This window comes from Vidua chalybeata, chromosome 14 (genome assembly GCF_026979565.1).
Source record: "Vidua chalybeata isolate OUT-0048 chromosome 14, bVidCha1 merged haplotype, whole genome shotgun sequence".
NCBI classification, from domain to species: domain Eukaryota; kingdom Metazoa; phylum Chordata; class Aves; order Passeriformes; family Viduidae; genus Vidua; species Vidua chalybeata.
Genome location: NC_071543.1, coordinates 8,662,790 through 8,680,158, shown reverse-complemented (window position 1 = coordinate 8,680,158; position 17,369 = coordinate 8,662,790). Strand labels below are relative to the sequence as shown.

General features: G+C 45.1%; 1 protein-coding gene across 12 annotated transcripts in view; it reads left to right on the top strand.

The window, feature by feature from the left end:
- The first annotated feature begins 11,057 nt into the window (after nt 1-11,057).
- Nucleotides 11,058-17,369, top strand: part of VBP1 (VHL binding protein 1) — a 39,554-nt gene continuing 33,242 nt past the window's right edge. For 6 of the 12 annotated variants that reach the window (XM_053956071.1, XM_053956070.1, XM_053956069.1 and 3 more), the window contains exon 1: nt 11,058-11,460. In XM_053956071.1, the coding sequence (XP_053812046.1) occupies nt 11,328-11,460 (133 nt within the window). In that variant the 5' untranslated portion in view covers nt 11,058-11,327. The remainder of the gene's footprint in view (nt 11,461-17,369) is intronic. The other 6 variants (XM_053956065.1, XM_053956064.1, XM_053956063.1 and 3 more) reach the window with 2 other exon arrangements.

Sequence of the window (17,369 nt, the reverse complement as noted above, 5' to 3'; positions counted from 1 at the left end):
TCTGTATAAAAGATTTTTATCTCTATTATATATATATATATATATATATATATATATATATATAGCTTGAGGACACATCTATGTATATAGTCTCAAGAAGCAGAAGACATCTGTCTCTTACACTGGGACATGTGGGGGCTGGCCTGGAGCTGCACTGTTCCTGAGGGAAGGCCAGAGTTTCCATTTCTGTGTCTGCCTGGCTGCCCAGTGCCTGCTCTGCTATGCCTGTGCACACCAAAACCTTGGAGGCCGTGCCCAGCCCAGCAGCTCCCTGTGCTGACTGGGAAAGGGACAGGAAAATGCCTGTTTTCTGTCACCTCCTCCCCTGCAGAGCTGCCTGGGGGCAGTGTGACCACCAGCAGCAGCTTCTGCTGTGACAGGGATGATGCAAAACACCAGCCATGGTAACTTCAGTTTTCAATTGCATTTATTGCTATGGGAAATGGGCTCTCTCATGCTCTCAGTATCGTGTGGGTCTGAGCCCATGTTGTAGCTCCTGGGGTCAGGCTTTTAAGGGATGGTTAAGAGAAATAAGGTGCAGCCACCTGTAACAATTTTGCTCCTGATCAGGTCAGTGAGGGACGACTACAGCCAGGTTCACCCATGCTGTCTGAGATTCATTGCAATGTTGGTCATGGGTTTTGGTTTGCTAGAAATGGCCACTACTGCAGAACTCAGATGGGACTGGTGACACCAGCTCTGCAGCTCCTCAGCACCAGCAGTGCCAGTGCTGCTGTCACAGCGTTCTGGCACACAGCAAGACAGACGTGTGAGCACTGCATGAGCTGGAAATGCCTTGATACAAATATCTCCCCTCCAGTGTCTTGGGCTCCTTGTCCCAGGGAGATAACCAGCAGTATCTGGCTGTGCCCAGGCAGAGCAGCGTGCACCAGCCACGGGTGGGAACCTGCCAACACCCAGAGGCTTTAAGGTGGAAGGGCCCCAAGCTGCACCATGGCTGTCCACTCCATGACAGTTTTGCATGCAAGAATATTTGCAGTCCCTGTTTTTGTAATTTTTGCCATGTTTTACCTTCTGAAGCAGGTAGAAAACTGTCCATGTCAACGTAGTTGCTTTTACCCGCTGGCATGGGCCCTTCTGTGGTTGCTGGATGGTTCCCCAGACACCCCATGGCAGGTGCTGTTCCTAGGCCAGACTTGGAGATATCCAAGCCCCAGGAACACAACACCCATCACAGTTAATCCTGGTCTGGTGTTGGCCCATTGCCCCCCACTCCAAACCCACGACCCCCAGGGGTGGGTGGCACCCTGGTGAAGGATGGCCCAGCTGATGGTGTTTGCAATGAACATCTTCTCTGGCTGCCTCTGCAGCCCTCACAGCCCCATGCCCTTCTCAGCTGCTGTCTGAAGAAGAAAGTGATGCCACTTCCTTCACGAGTTCAATTCACAGGTAGCCCTGCTGTGGCCATGCTCAGTATGAGTTCTCGAGTGGGGTTTTGCTGCTCCCCCCATGCAGGGACACTGTGGCTTTCCTGGGGATGAAAGAGGGGACACAGAAACTACCATCACCTTCTCTGGTGCACCTTCTGCTGAGTGGTGAGAAGACTCTTTCCATGGCACTGCAGAGCCCAGTGACTGCGCTGCCCTGTAACACCAACCCCAGCACAGTGTGAGGATTGGAAGGCTCATCCATCACTAAGATGGTGTGTGTGCTTGCATACTAAACCCCACACTTGCATTCATCAGAGAAAAAAGCTGCCAGAAGTGGGGATTCATGAGGGGCTGCCAGGACTCCCTTTCCATTTTTGCTGATTAATTTTATACACAGAAGGGGAAAAAACCAAGACTGAAGTTGTGCTGTGATGTTTAAGGGCATAGAGATGATGAAACCCAGGAGAAGAGGGGATATTGTTGAATAGGCTGACGGTGTAGTTGGAAACCAAGCAAATGGCTTTTCAGCAAACAGATGTCTCTGTCACTGCCTGCACACTCTTTCAGCCTGCACAACCTTAACACTTCAAAAAACAATAGGAGCCAAAGCAACTGATTGTAATGCAAAGGCCATTTCACAGCTGTGAAAGTAATAACAACGGGCATAAATAAACATTTTAATTTTAGCTGATCACAAAGAAAGGTGAAATAAACCCATGCTTGCTGAGAGCAAAGCATGTGCACGGGCTTGTGCTATTAACGTCTGTGTTCCACACTTTGGAAATGTGCATGAAATTTGGCCACAGGGCTTTCAGCAGCAGCCAGAGCATCCTTGTGCCAGCTGCCTATGGAGCACAGGGCACTGTCCTGTTCTCAGCATTCTTGTGCCCTGAAACATGTCCAGCCCTTGACATTTATTTGCCTCCCAGGCAATGTGGTGGATAACAAAACTTCACCTCCCTAGCGATGCTACCTAGTGAAACCAGCTACTTTACAGCTGATACTTGGTACACCCATCCTCACCTCTGGGATGATGATGGCTTGTGTAAACAGAAGGGAAGAGCACAGAAAGGAACATGGCACTGTCTGCTTGGCTGACTTTCTAAAAATACCATGCTCAGCTCTCTCATCTGCACACTCAGCACAGCAGCTTCTCCCGACCCTGCCAGGCTGATGGGATCTGATTTTCAACATTTTCCTGTAAGATCACACTCCATCCATCCTCTCCCCAGTAATTCTTGAGCCCACTGCCCACCTCATTTTCAAAGAAGTAAATGTCTTGCTTGCAAATTTTGTGAGAGCAGGTAATCAGGGTGAAAAAAAACCAAAAGAGGCAAGAGAATGAATTAAACCCTGGGAAAAAAACTTGAATAGGAGTTGGTGGCTATTAGACACCAGAAAATCCACTCTTCACTTAAGGGTTCTCTCTCATGTGGATTCACTGGTGCTCAATAAAGCATGAACTTCCATTTGAGTTTTTCCTGTGGTTAGAACATTCGCAATGTGTGGCTCCTCTGATGTCTTTCAAGCAACAGAGCTGTGCTGCAGCCTTGGAGAACTCAGTCTGCCAGTCCCCAGGCATAAACCCATAGAAAATTATCCCTTTGTTTATTTATTAGTTCTGTGGCACATGGGGCTGCTTGTTAGATGCGGCATTTCCCACAAAAATGGAAATTTTTGGCAAAAGGACAAGTGGCAAAGGCAGGCTGTGTACACTGGGAGCCACCCCATCTGACAGTACCTGCTGCAACACCAGCTCAGGCTCTGTCCTCCACTGTGACCAGCCTCTCCCTCCTCTGTCTCTAGAGGCTCTCAGTTACCTCTGTGAACACCCCAGTTTTGGTTAAATTCTTAGTCCGTGTGCTACATGCTAAATTCAAGTATCTTTATTTGATTTATTTTAGTTTGTATAAAAAAAATTAGTCCCACATTAAAAAAAAAAATCCATCTCTTGGACAATTTTGAGACCACGGTGTTTCAATGACATTGACTTGGTGCTCATTCTATCAGCAATGTATTGTAAACAAGCACTTCAATTTCAAAGTACTTGTAAATCTACTGTTTGCATCTAATTCTGCGTCTCCTTTTCAGGATCAGCTTTTCAGAAGCTTGTGAGCACTTAGTAACACAGTGAGATGCCTTGATGGCATCTCACAGTGCCTAAGCTCATTTGTCCAAGCCTTTTTCTGGTTTGTTCTGGGGTTTTTTTTGCAACTCTAGATAAAAGGTATGTGCTGCCCTTATCTTCCATTTCACTGACACACTTAAGGAACTGAAATGGAAGATATTCCCTTATAAGCATCTGCAGCTTTGTCCCTATTTATTCCTGCTTAGCCAATGTCTCATTTTTATTGATATTTTTTGTTCCCATTTATTTATTTGGTATGAAACTAATGCCTGATGGGCTGTAATTTCCAGGAGTGCTTTAAACTGATTTTAATACAAGATTGATTTCCATTGGCAGTGTTATATTTTTTTGGAGGCTGTGCTGCTAGCTCCTTCCTCTGTTGCCATGGCACAGCCCCCCCCCCCCCCCCCCCCCCCCCCGCCCCACACACCCAGATCCTTTTTCCCCAAGCCAGGTATGCTCCTTTTCCTTGGCAGGGACAGAAACATTGCAAATCTGCTTTGGTCCACAATTTGTATAATCTTATTAGGCCGATGATTTTAGCTTTCTTGCTTCTGCAGCTTTTATTGGGTCTATAGTCAAAGTGATGAGTGTAAGGGCAGGGAATGGCTCTCCTGGTCCTGACCAAGGGTTCTCCAAGCTGCAATCTCTGAGGTTTCCAAAACAGCTCCAGCGCCTTCATCACACCTTGTTTTATCACCCCAAGTCGCCTCTCACAGACGGGCCCCTGGAATGAATGCCAAGGTGATGGGGAAAATGAATGAACACATTGGTCATCTGTCAACCCAAACCCTCTGAAATGTTTGCAGCAGGGCAGCCATGCCATTTCCTCAGGTGACACTTACACTTCCTCAAGTGTCTGCTAATGCCAGCAGTGACAGTCTGTATCAGAATTGCTCAGTGTCCACACACACACACACACGGTTCTGGAAAATAAACAAGGTTTGTCCTGGGTCAGTCCCAAAGCCAAAACTGAGCCCTCCTCCCTTAAATCAAGACTAATCTTCCAAGCCTAAGCCTCGATCCTGAACTTGTATGAGATACTGTACTCAGTTCCTGCTTTTCAAAACCCTTCTCATGAACATACTCAGGAAGTAACAGACCAAACCAGGAATAATTATATTACACCAATTGCATCATATTGTAGCATTTATTTTGTTTTCCCTTTAAAAAAAACATTGAATTGTAATGTTAAACAGAGAAGTCAGGCAAAAGAGACTTCCATGAACCTTGGTCAATTGCTCAGTAGATGGAACCAGAACAGCTTCTTCACCAAATAGAAACTCTTTCACAGGGAAGTACTTCAGAAATAAATCAGAAATCTTCTCAAATCTGTTGTTATTGACAGCCATGCACCTGCAAAGAACACGAGGAGCCTCAGGGCAAGAACAGAAACCAGCTGCTGCAATGGGAGCCATGGGAGTTCTGCCTTTGTGCCTTCCAGCACGTTTTGCAACTATGGCATAACTCCAGATTAGTTTTTCCTTCCCTATCTTTCTTTTCCTCTTTCTTTTCTCTCCTCTCTATACAAAGGCTGCAATTTAAAAGTTCAAACTTTACCAGCAGTCAAGTTTGAGAGGCAGAAGCTGGAGATGGCTGGGAAGAGAAGAGACAGCTCCCAGGGCCAAGTCCTGCCCCAGGTCACTGCTCCTCAGCAGGGGCTGAATGGCAGGGACAGAGCAAGTGAGACCTTCTTCCCTCGTGTGACAGGAGAGGCAACAACCAGTGTGTGGCTTTTCGCACTCCTACACTGTTGAGCATAAATATCATGTCTTCAGGGCGCTTAGAAAAGGGGCTTAAAGGCCTAGGGATTATGTACAATTTTTGCATCTTGCAGGCTCCAAAAACAGCCCTGAGACAAACCTAGTCAGTACTCAGCGTGTCTTGAGATGAGGTCCTGGAGGAAAGGGCTCATGATCTGATCTTCTCATATTTTGTAGTTATGCAAGGTGTGAATGAATCCAGCTCTAGAGAGTCCCAGTTCTGGAGCTCAAATTCTTATCAACATTTTACAACTCAGAGAGAGGGAAACAAAGATCTTTAAAAGAGACTGGCAGAATATGGTATCCATAAATCCAAGTTGGACAATGTGTGGAGTTTTTTCCTGTCATGTCTCTGTTCAGGTAAGAATTAACTAACATTGAAACTCCTTCTGGTATTAGGCTTTTTAGATGATGCTGATGCCTTATTTCTCTCCCAGAAACCTCCTCATCCAATTTTAACCACACCTGACAGCAGTAAGGATCCCCAAAGCAGTCTGCTTTGGCAAAACTCATGGAAACCTGGGAGTCAAGAAGAACTCTTGGTGCCCCTGCATGGAGAAAGGCTGGGGCAAGGATTCACTCATTGCTCATGACTGGAGCACTGCATCAGGGAATCAGCCTCAAGCCCCATCTCAGCCCCCAGGAATCCCGTCTCTGCTGCTGCCATGGTTTGTTTCCTTCCCTTGCAGGCAGTGTGGAATCGAGGTGTTTCTCAGACACTTCAGTGGCCTGAACTGTGAAAGAAGCAGCCTTGTTTACAGCTCACTCCTCCTTGCAGATATCTTGCTGGCCACCAGGAAAAATGCTAATGACAACATTTTAACTCCCCTGGGTTTAAACTGGGATTGAACAAGCCTGAATTAATTTCGTTTTATAATTTCAGATCACAATCACAGTATTAAAAAAAAAAAAATTGAGTTGTGATTTTTATCTCAACTCTATCAGCAAAACAACAGCCTCCAGTAAGGTAGCTTCTGCTATATTTTGGATTCAGTGCTACTGAGCAGATGGTATTTATTGACAAACCTGCTGCTAAACTGTTTGCATTCCCGGGGCTGTAGGTAGAGTCAGCCCACAGCACACTCACTACCCATTGGTAAAATACTCATTTCCCTGGAAAACCATCTGAGTCATTCAGTCATGGCAGAAGCCCAGAACCATCCCTTCCCTCCACTGCCACTGTCCCCAAGCACTATTTATATGCCTCCAAGCCTGGACCACATTTCCTGTCTGATGCCTTCATTACCTGCCCTATAGTAAACAGAGGGCAGCAAAATGAATGAGATGTAAATTGTACATATAATGTCCACTTGGCATCTTTACTAAAATGAGCTAAAGCATAGGTGCAGGAGAGTGGCCATGAGCAAGGCTTTTTGCATTAGGCTGGGCAGACATCAGGGCCTGAAGGGCAGATTCTTCCTCCAAGTAACAAGGGACAGGATAAGAGGAAATAGCCTCAAGTTGTGCCAGAAGATGTTCAGGTTTGATATTAGGAAAAAAATTCTTCACCAAAAGGGTTCTCAAGCATTGGAACAGGTTGCCCAGGGCAGTGGTGGAGGCTCCATTCCTGGAGATATTTAAAAGCTGTGTAGATGTGGTACTTGGAGACAGAGGTGGCTGTGGCAAAACTGGGTTAATGGCTGGACTTAATGATCTTACAGGTCATTTCCAACCTAAATGATTCTGTGATTCCACCTGCAGCCATCCAGGGGGTGCACAGGATGGCCTGAACCCAGGGTAAGTCAATGCACTGATTGAAGAGGGACATTTGAACTCAGATTTGGGCCTGACCAGCACGTGGAGTAAAGACAGAGCCATGGCTTAGGGAAGCACTCAACTCAGGCATTTTTATGTGGAATTTAGGCTTTCTGAAACAGAACAAAATAAGTGAGTCCCTGCTAGGGAAGGAGGTAGTAGAGAATATCTGCTGTGCTTCAGCTCACACCCTCATTTATTGCAAAAGAACTTCCCTGTTTAGACAGGCCCAAAGAGATGTAGACATTTGTAATGTGTATTTAATCTTTCCATCTCTTCTTTTCTTACTGTTTTGATGTTCCCTCAGGCTTTGAAGAGTCAAGATCACTTTTTCCCCCAGAAACTACAAGCCTTAAAACAAAAATAAGGCAGCTGGAAATTGCCAGCTGCCAGTGAGACTGAAGAGGTTGTAACTTTTCCCAGCACAGGAAATGTTCAATAATTTAATATCAGTGACCATGTATTAATGCATTTATGCCCTTAGGTCTACAGAAATTCTTCATTCACAACACTACATACCCCAGTTCATTCACTAATATTTGTTCAGTGTTACTGTGCTTTTCAGTGGTATCAAAAGAGACATCTCTGCTGCTGACCCTGCTCGCTTTTGTTGTTCTCTTTACATTTCTTGGGTCTGGCTGGAATGGAGTTGATCTTCCCCATAGCAGCCCTCATAGGGTTGTGCTGTGTACTGGTATTCAATTTTAATTTTTTCCCCATCCCTCCAGCTGAGGAGGGGGAGTGATACGGCAGCTTGGTGGGCATCTGTGTGCAGCCAATGTAACCCACCATAGCCCATTTTGGTGCCCAACACGGGCCCAAGACAAGGGCAGCTCTGTATGAAGCATGCTGTAGTCACAGCAGATAATAAACCACAAGCTTCTGTGTGGGTCACGGAGTCTGTTGGCTGCTTCCCTCTTTTGTTAAGCTTAGGAACCAGCTCCACCCAACTGCACAGGTATCCTGGAATACATCATGGACTGGCCAGAAGGCAGAGAATTTGAAGCATTGCCTGTGGAGGCAGATTGTGCCCAAGAGGCACCACCATGTAATGAGCGATCAGAAGATGGAAGACGTTATGCTTTATTTACTGATGGAACCTGTCATGTTGTAGGAAACCTTTGGAGGTGGAAAGCTGCTGTGTGGAGTCCCACACGATAACTCATTGAAGCCACTGAAGGAGAAGGTAAGTCAAGTCAACTTGCAGAATTGAAAGCCACCCAACTGAGCCCTTGAGACTGCTGAATGAGAGAAGTGGCCATACTCTGTCTCTGCACTGACTCTTGGATGGTGGGTCATGTCCTGTGGGGATGGCTACAGCAGTGGAAGAAGACAATGGGCAGCACAGGGTTAAACCCATCTGGGCTGCTGCATTGTGGCAGGACACGGCTGCATGGCCAGAAAACATCACTCTGGAGATAGATATGTCATGTGCGTGATCACATGCACAAAAGCCACATCATTGAAGAAGATGGAAACTACGAACGAGTGGACAGATCTGTCAAAATTTAAGTAGGGCAGGTGGTCCTGGACTAGGAGCATAAGCATGAGCTACTTATAGCTCAGTGGGCCCATGAAACATTTAGGGAGAGACTGAACATACAAATGGGCTCATGATTGAGGAGGGGACCTGACCATGGAGGCCATCACACTGGTCATTGATGGATGTGAAACATGCTGCAATCAAGCAAGTTAAATCCCCCTGCCAGAGAGGGTTATGGCTGGGTTTGATATGGCAGGTCCTGGCAATGGACTGTTCTGGACACAGCCACGAAGATGCCAACGTGAGCACTGCATACTCACCACCGTGGGAGCAACTACCAGGAATGAACTGGGCTGAAAAAGAGTGAGTTTCACAAGGAATCGAGTGACTGCAATGATGACACAAACCAAGCTGGTGTTGGTGCCCAAGAACTGAGCATGCTGCTTCTCCTGCCCTGAGCACCCATCTTGAAAGATGGGCTCAAACTATAGCCTGTTCTTATGAACATTTGGAGGAGTAGAGGAAAGCCACAGAATGGGAGTGTCTGTTAAAGGACAGGGGAGAGTAGTTCATGAGAATGTATAAACCTTTGTGCTGGGTACAAAGATGGTTTAAGTATGCAGCATAAGCTGGTAAGAAGATATTTCAGTAGTCCTTGTTCCCCGTCACGGTCCCTAAGGAATATGCTGGAGCACTTAAGAAACGCCCTCTATATCGTACAAATATTATAAAAAGACACAAGTTTTATGTACTAGTGAAATACACACTACTGTGAATGCAAGTGTTTCCTGCTTTATTGCTTTTATATGTGTACTGCAATAGCAGACGGTGGGTGTTGTGGCAGTCTACCCACATATTTATGGAGTATTTCACTTTAGGGATAATGTAAGCAATACAGTTTTAATCAGCACCCTAAAATATGAGTTGACTGTCAGAAGCTGCTAGATTTTTTTGTTTAACACTCATATTCAACTGCCTACTTTTTACTTTCCTTACTTTTTTGTATTTTTACTTCAAAGTAAAAATAACTATTGCTGTGTTCTATCTTCTGTTTGTATGAGTGTTCACACTTATATTAGTGTACTATAAATGCAGAAGTTAAAAAAATACTCCTCTGTGGAATGGCCTGGGAAGAGTGTTTGTTCTGACTGAGTAGTAGTGATGCTGCTTTTTTTTGGTCACAATACTGGGTCTGGCCGGGATGGATTTCCCTCACGGCAGCCCTCACAGGGCTGTGCTGGATATCAGTAGCTGGAAAGGTTTTGAGAACCCACCAGTGGTTTGGCTACATGTGAGTAGTGCTCCACGGCATCCAGGCTGTGGCTCAGTCTCTTCTCCCAAGCCACAAGTGACAGGACAAGAGCAATTAGCCTCCAGTTGTGCCAGGGGAGGTTTAGATTGGATATTATGAAAAATTTCTTCGTCACAAGGGATGTCAAGCCCAGGAACAGGAGAGTGATGGAGTCACCGGCCCTGGAGGGATTTAAAAGACATGTAAATGTGGCACCGCTTGGTGACAGGTTTTAGTGGTGGGCTTGGCAGTGCCGGGTTAAGGGTTTGACTCGATGAGCTCAGAGGTCTTTTCCAACCTAAATGCTTCTACAGTCCCTTGAAACAGGCTCAGCATGGGAGGTTGGGCTTTTTTTATTTTTTTTCCCCAGACGTTGCTTCTGAAAGTCTGCAAGAGAAAAGAAAACTCATCACCACAAAAACGAGTGTAAGCGCGTCCAGCAGAAGGTGTCCCTGCCCATGGCAGGTAGGTGGAACTAGACTGTCCTTGAGGCTCCTTCCAACCCAAGCCGTTGTGATCTGTGGTGAAAATCTCATCTCGATCACTCCCCTCGCCCACCCCGCGGCAGCGCTGCCCCCGCTCCTCCGCCGGTGCTTCTCCCACAGCTAACTCGCCGTGACGACTCGGCAGGTTTTATTTTTCATTCACACCCACCCACGAAACAAAGAGCCGGCGGGCAATTCCCTGAAAGGAGGCTGCAGCCAGCTGAGGAGTGGCCTCGTCTCCCAGGCAGATAGCGACAGAACGAGAGATCTCATGGGGAAACTTAGGTTGGACCAGGGGAGGTTTAGGTTGGACATTAGGAGGGATTTCTTCACAGAAAAGGTGATCAGACATTGGAATGGGCTGCCCACGGAGATGGTGGAGTCACCGACCCAGAGGTGTTTAAGAAAAGACTCAGTGCCGTGGTGTGGTTGACACGGTGGTGTTCGGTCACAGCCTGGGATCAATGATCGCAGAGGTCTTTTCCATCCAAGTTGATTCTGTGATTCTGCGGTGCTGGGGGCAGCGAGTCACGGAGCGCCTCGGCGCTGCGGGGATGGGTCCCCACCGCCCGCGGACACCTGAGGCCCGGCGTGGGGGGCGGCCTTGGCTCCTGGCCCGCTCCCGGTTCCAGCCCCGCTCCCGGCCCCGCTCCGGTGGGGCCGCGGCCCCGCTCGGCAGCGGCGGGGCGGGAGCGGGGCGGGCGCGCGGTCACCTGACGCCGCGGCCGCCGCCATTTTGTCTGTGAGCGTAATGTGAAAGGGAAAGCCGGGGCGCACCCGCGGGCGGAGGCGGCAGCGCCGAGCGGTGCTGGGAGCCGAGCGATCCCCGCCGCCGCTCCGCGGAGCAGCGGCAAGAGCCCCCGCGGCGGCGGCCGAGAGGAGCCGCTGAGGCGGAGCCCGGCGAGCGCTCCCGCCGGAGGGAGCCGCCGGCGCCCTTCCTCCGGGAGGCTGCGCTCGCCCCCGGCCGCGGGGGAGCCGCCGTCCCGGCCTTGCGGGGGAACCGCGGCGGAGCCGCCGCCAGGGCCGCGGCGATGATGTCGGGGCAGTCGATCACCGACCGCATCACGGCGGCGCAGCACAGCGTGACCGGCTCGGCCGTCGCCAAGGCTGTGTGCAAGGCGACGACCCACGAGGTGATGGGCCCCAAGAAGAAGCACCTGGACTGTGAGTAGGACCTGGCGGCGGGGCCGGGTGGGCCCGGAGTTGGAGCTCCGAGCAGCCCGGCAGCCGGGCCCTCCGGCCACGGGCGGGGGACAGGGGGGAGGTGGCCGCTTGCACCTGGAGGGGGCTGTCGTGTAAATCTGGGTGGACCTGACTGGTGTGATCTCCAGAACTTATTTTCCACGTGGAGGGAGCGAGGTTTGTAACACCTGGTCGCGCCCGGGGAGCAAAAATATTCCAACCTCATGAGCTGTTCCCGTTGAGAGCTGCTTAGCTCTTGTGCTCTGGATACAGTGGTGCTTATTAATCCAGCACCTGGGGAAAAGGTTTGTTTTCTTTTCAAGGCAGAATTTAATTCTTTTTAAGCACTGTTTAGTCCTTCCGTGCATCCCGTGGACTACAGCCGTTTAAACATTTCGAACATTTCCCGAAATATCATAGTTTTCTCTTTTATGGCTCGCGAAACGAGGTAAAAGATTAAAAGCGAGGTAAAGGGAAGGGCGTAGGTTGATCAGTGCGTTTCTTCTGGATGAGTTTATGTTGCCGCTAATACGTTTAAACTTAGTATGTTAAAACGTCTTTCTCTATACCAAAAGATGCAGAGGGTTACCCCTGAAATCTACAGAAGTATTAGTGGTGTTGCTTCGCTCCAGGCTTTAGTAACAGAGTAGCAATCTGAGTTCCTGTCTGACTGCTCAAAAGTGCACAAATCTTGTACGTTCTGTTGCTCTCCAGCTTGTAAAAGCAAAATAAGTGTGTGTGTTTCCATTAAAGAGAGGAAAAAAGGCTTGAAGCCTTTTGCTGGTTTCTTCAAAGACGGGCTCATAGCTTTGCAGAATTCATACAAATTGATGGTACTAAAGGTGCTGCTGGTTCAGGCTCTCGGCAGAAGCGTTCTGGGTTATATTGTTTGAGGATAGTTGGGATGTGTGACCCTGTGACACTGGTCTGCTCGTACTGGCTTGTGTGAGAGTTTTCGGTGTGGATCAAACAGTTAAAACCAGCCAAATATATATTTCATTTGTTACTGATCTGAATGGGTGGCATCCAGCTACAGTAGTGATCGTTGCAGCCATTGTGTTGAAATGAAAAGCCTTAAAACTGGGTAACTGACAATTTTTTTTCTAAAGATACCTTTTTAAAGTTATCTTATTTCTTCTGGTTTTGTGTTCTGCTTGTGGTACAAGTTCAGTGAGGTAACCTTTGAGTCCAGAAATGGCAACATAACAGGAAGCCAGAAAGTGGTGACAGTTTGCTCAATAGTTTGAAAGCTTCTGAATCTGAAAAGAGGTAGTGTGTTGATTGAAAATTTTATTGAAATAATATCATCTGCTATAAATCACCCTTACAAAATAAGAAAATGGGAACATGGAATAATCCTTGAGAATACCATAAACTGAGATTGCTTTTTGACTAATAAGTTCCTTTTGATCCCAGGCTGTTTAGAGCTGTCAGTCAGTCTCCTGACAGTCCTCTTCTGTGCCAGATGAGTTCTGTATTCTGGTGTAATTCATTTGCTCAGACTTTGGCCTAAGACAGACAAAAATCTTATTGTCACATGGTATCTGAAATAGAGGAATGTTTTGGTGGGGTAGGGAAAAAAAAAAAAAAGATGTGAAATATGGTACCTTAAATATGTCTGTAAGGGGTTAAAAAATCCCAATGAACGTGATCCTGTCTTCATTGAGCATACCCAGGCACTGCTTTTCAAATATCTGCAACCCTTTGAGTACGCTTCTTATTTTTTACTTGTGCACAGGACTTGTATTAAATGTGAGCAGGTAGATACAAAATACTGTACTCTCTGGGGAAAAAAAAAATCATACAGTGTATTTTTCCAAGATACAGTGCAAGTACTTCCCAATTTAAGTAAATTATGAAGGAAAATATAGCTTGGTTTAATGTAAAACTCTGGTAGTTGTACTCTGGTCATTACGTGTGTGTGTGTGTCATTCAAAATGCTACACCATCTGGTATTATTTGTAATTGCTGCTCAGGAAAAAGCTTTACCAGGAACAGTTTTTTGAAAGTTGCTGTAGCTGTTTCAGGGATTGTGGAGGAGTATCAGTTTGTGCCCTCTGTTCAGATTAATTCTTAAAATCCCTTTATTGCCAAGTTTCCTCAGCAAGAAAATCTGTGGTATTACAATATAGGTTTTTACAGAAAGGTCTTACATATGCAGTGTCTGTGAGTATTTAAGAGTCTTGTGGTTTGTCTGACTGATAACTGCTGAGTAGTATAGTCATATTTCACCTTAGGAGTGAAAAAACACCCACAAAAAACCTAAGCAATGTCAGTGGGCATACTTGGGGATTTACCTTTTAAAGTAGGTCATGGTGTCCTAAATAAGTAAACAGATCTATTTCTGTAGTATTTTGTAATATTTTTGGATAATATAAAATGTTCTATAGAGGCTGGTAGTGGAGCATCTGAAGGTCTTGTCTCTTCTTTCCTAGTGAGGGTTCTGTCACTTCTCAGCCTGCAGAGTCTGGGTTCCAGCAGAGTGGGGCTGTTACGCTTCTGGAGGCAAACCTCCTCTTGTCTAACTACTGAGGAGTCACAAGAAAAAAGAATAAATTAAAGCTCTAGCCAAGCTGGTAATTGGCTGAGTAGACTTGTGTGTAGACCAAATCTTGGAAAAAACAAACCCCTAAATTAATTGCAGCTTAAACTTTTAAATTAACACGTAATGAAAAAACAGCTTCTGTTTAACTTGTATACAGCCCTCTGAAGAAGCACAAGGGAGGGGACAGTAGTTAATGTTGCTAATCAAAACTTAAAACTCCCATAATATATACAAGCTTTGGAAACCTTCTAAGAAGTGGTAATTCTGGTACTGCCCATTCTTTATTTTGGCAACCAGAGCTTTTGACTGTCAAGTGAATGCTGATGCAGCGTGGCTCTTGCAGAGATGTACAAGTTGTGGTACAGGACAAAGGCATTTTCTTGAACCCTTTACACAGACCAGGGGCTGTCATTCCTTTGAAGTTCTTTAGCAATTTGTGAAGTTTTTCAGTACAATAATTGAGGAAATTTAACTTGAACAAAAAAAAATAGTTAATATTGTTGGGATCTATAAATGGGGGTTGTATATAGCTTTTCTTAAAAACATTATGGGCTGTCTGTCCTGTGTCCTTGTTTAGTGGGGGAGTGGGACAGAATAGCTGAATTGCTTTGCTTGTGGTAAAGTAACTCATAATTCATATGTAGCTGGTATTATATAACTGAAATTTAAGGATTCCTCTCAAACGTGCACTATGAGCAAACATGGGCATTACAATGTTTGTAACAGTTGAGTGCTATCTTTTAAGTCTTCCAGCAAAAATTGTTGCTTTCCTTGGCTGCATTGAGAAAGTTGGCTGAAGTGCCTCTGATGTTTTATATTTTTGTAATATGCCATATATGATGCAACTTTCCTGAAGAAAATGTATTTTTTTAAGACTGCTAGGACTGAGAAAAATAGTCTTAATTTTTATGTCTGTCTTAGAGCAATTTCAGTCCTGTGACAAAATGGAAGAAATACAGGAATATTAAACTATTATGGTTGCCTTTATCTTATATATTTACAGCTCTCTTGAGAGAGATTCTTGACTCAAGAAAATTATGACCATTCATATTACTTAAAAGTTGAAAAGTATGTCAGTTTTTGTCAGTGCCTGGCTGGGAATTTTCCAAAAACCTGATATATGTATATTTTATTTTGTATTTCATATCTGGATTTATGCACGCTGTTCTCCAAAGAGCTGTATAGCTTCATAGATAATGTCGCAGTATTTCAGATGAGTTGTAGAAAAGAAATACTCAGTACTCTTCTAGGCAGTAAGATTTCCACTGGCTGCTTGAAAGCCCCTATGGTACTCTTCTGGCTTAAAGCAGTTAGATTTATTTATTTATTTTATTTTCATTTTCATTTTTCTTTTTCCTTTTTTTTTTTTCCTGTGTGATGTTAACATGTTTCTAAATTCCATTCTGGAAATAGCACTGCAGTTTCACTTGTAGTTGAAATGATTCCTCTGGGTAATTGGCAAAATGCTTTGAGTGGTGAAGTGTTTATATAAGTACTGCGATAAGAAAATGAGCATCACTCACCCTGTGCATTTCATTCCAGTTTTTGCTGCCAACATCCATGTTACTGTTGCCCAGCTGTCAGTCTCTCAGGTGCATGTGCTCCTCTATACTTCCAGCTGTATGGGGATAACAGCCTTTTCCTTCTGTGCCACCAGCTGTAATAAGTCCCTACAGTTGTCTCTATACAGATACTCCTGTTGCAGGCTTAGAAGAATCATTTTAGAGAAATGGCACTTGAATTTCTTTTTATGTATCTCAATTGTAGGATTAAAATGTAATGCCAGCTTTATTTTTATTGCTAGTTGTAAAATAATTTTTTTTTAATTACCCCAAGTAGCCTTATTAAAGCCTTGAAGTAGCTTTATTTTTAAACTTGGTCTTTTGCAACATGCTCTTAAGAAGGTCCAGTCTTGGCCTATAAAATGCACTGACATTTTTTGCTTAGTTTAGTATTTCAGAGACATTTTGTTTGTCTAAGCACGTGTTCTCCAATATTGGTAACTGTGATCTACATGCTTGGGTGTTGAAGGAAGTTTTGGAATCAAAGACCACACTGTGCTGAGAACCCCCTGTAAAAATGGTCTTCAGGGCAGCCAGTGAGTGCTGTCCTCAGCATGTCTTGAGCGCAGGGGATGGCAGCTCACTCAGACACAGCTTGAATTAGACTCCTAGTGGCCCTGCCTATGTGAACTATTTCATTTTGGTTGCCTTCTGAAATGGACGGACACGTATCTTACACAGAAGTGCCCACACTTGAGAATGAAACAATAACAAAAGAGCTGCTCAGGCTCTGTCAGCTCCTCTCTGTTGCTGATACTTGACAGAAGAGATCTGCATGGCTTCTTGTGGAAGTAAACCTTTATTCTGGCATAAGGCAAAACTTGTTTTATGGATGTGGGGCTTAAGGAGAGCTCACCAGTTAGAGCACTGCACACAGGTGCCAACAGCAGGATTCCTGTCACATTGTGCTCCAGCAGTACAACTGTAAGAACACTCAATAGCAGTCGCAGATATTAGAATGTGAAAAGGATTTCCAAGTGTTAGCACCATCTTGGGGTCTGCTGGAACATCTGCTGGGAGATCTTATCTTGAGGGAAAGGACAGGAATCTCCCTGGGGAGCACCGGCAAAATACAAATGAAAATACCTTGGCTAGCTTGACTGGAGAGCAGCAAGATTTTGGTTTTTAACCTAGATCTTCCTTCCTAGTTTCATCTGTTATTTAATAAGCACATTTAATGTTGACAAGTCTTCAGTGAAAAATTTGACTTGCTTACTGATTATGTGAAGCAAAAGGACTTTGTGCTGAATTAATATTTTCGATAAGCTGTGTGGTCTTTGACCTCAGCAGATCAATGGAATTTCTTTAACTGTTACCTAGTTTTATAGGTATTGCTCTTGAAAAAGTTTGAGATTTTTGTTCATTGGGGTTTTGTTGGTTGGTTGGTTTTTATAAACTGAGAGTAGGACTTGTAATAGTCCTGTAACATTTCTGTGCAGGGTACAGACACAACAGCTGTTGCTCTTAGATACTGCTCAGTATTTTCCATGTATTTCTATGATACTTGATTATAAACTGATTGGATTTAGGAAGACTTAGTTGCCTGAGTGTGTGTTGAGAGAACTACTTAGAAATGTCACAACAAAATCCCCATTCAATTGATGAGGCTGTTGAATTATAATTTAATATTTTTCTATGTATAAATTCTGGGATTGGGACATGCTTCATTATATGGGGCAATAATTGCCTATAGACTGTTTGGACTTCTAGGTTAAAGTACTTCTTAATTTGACAGAGCATCTGATGATACAATCATGAGTAGGGAGCAGTAGCTAACAAATTAC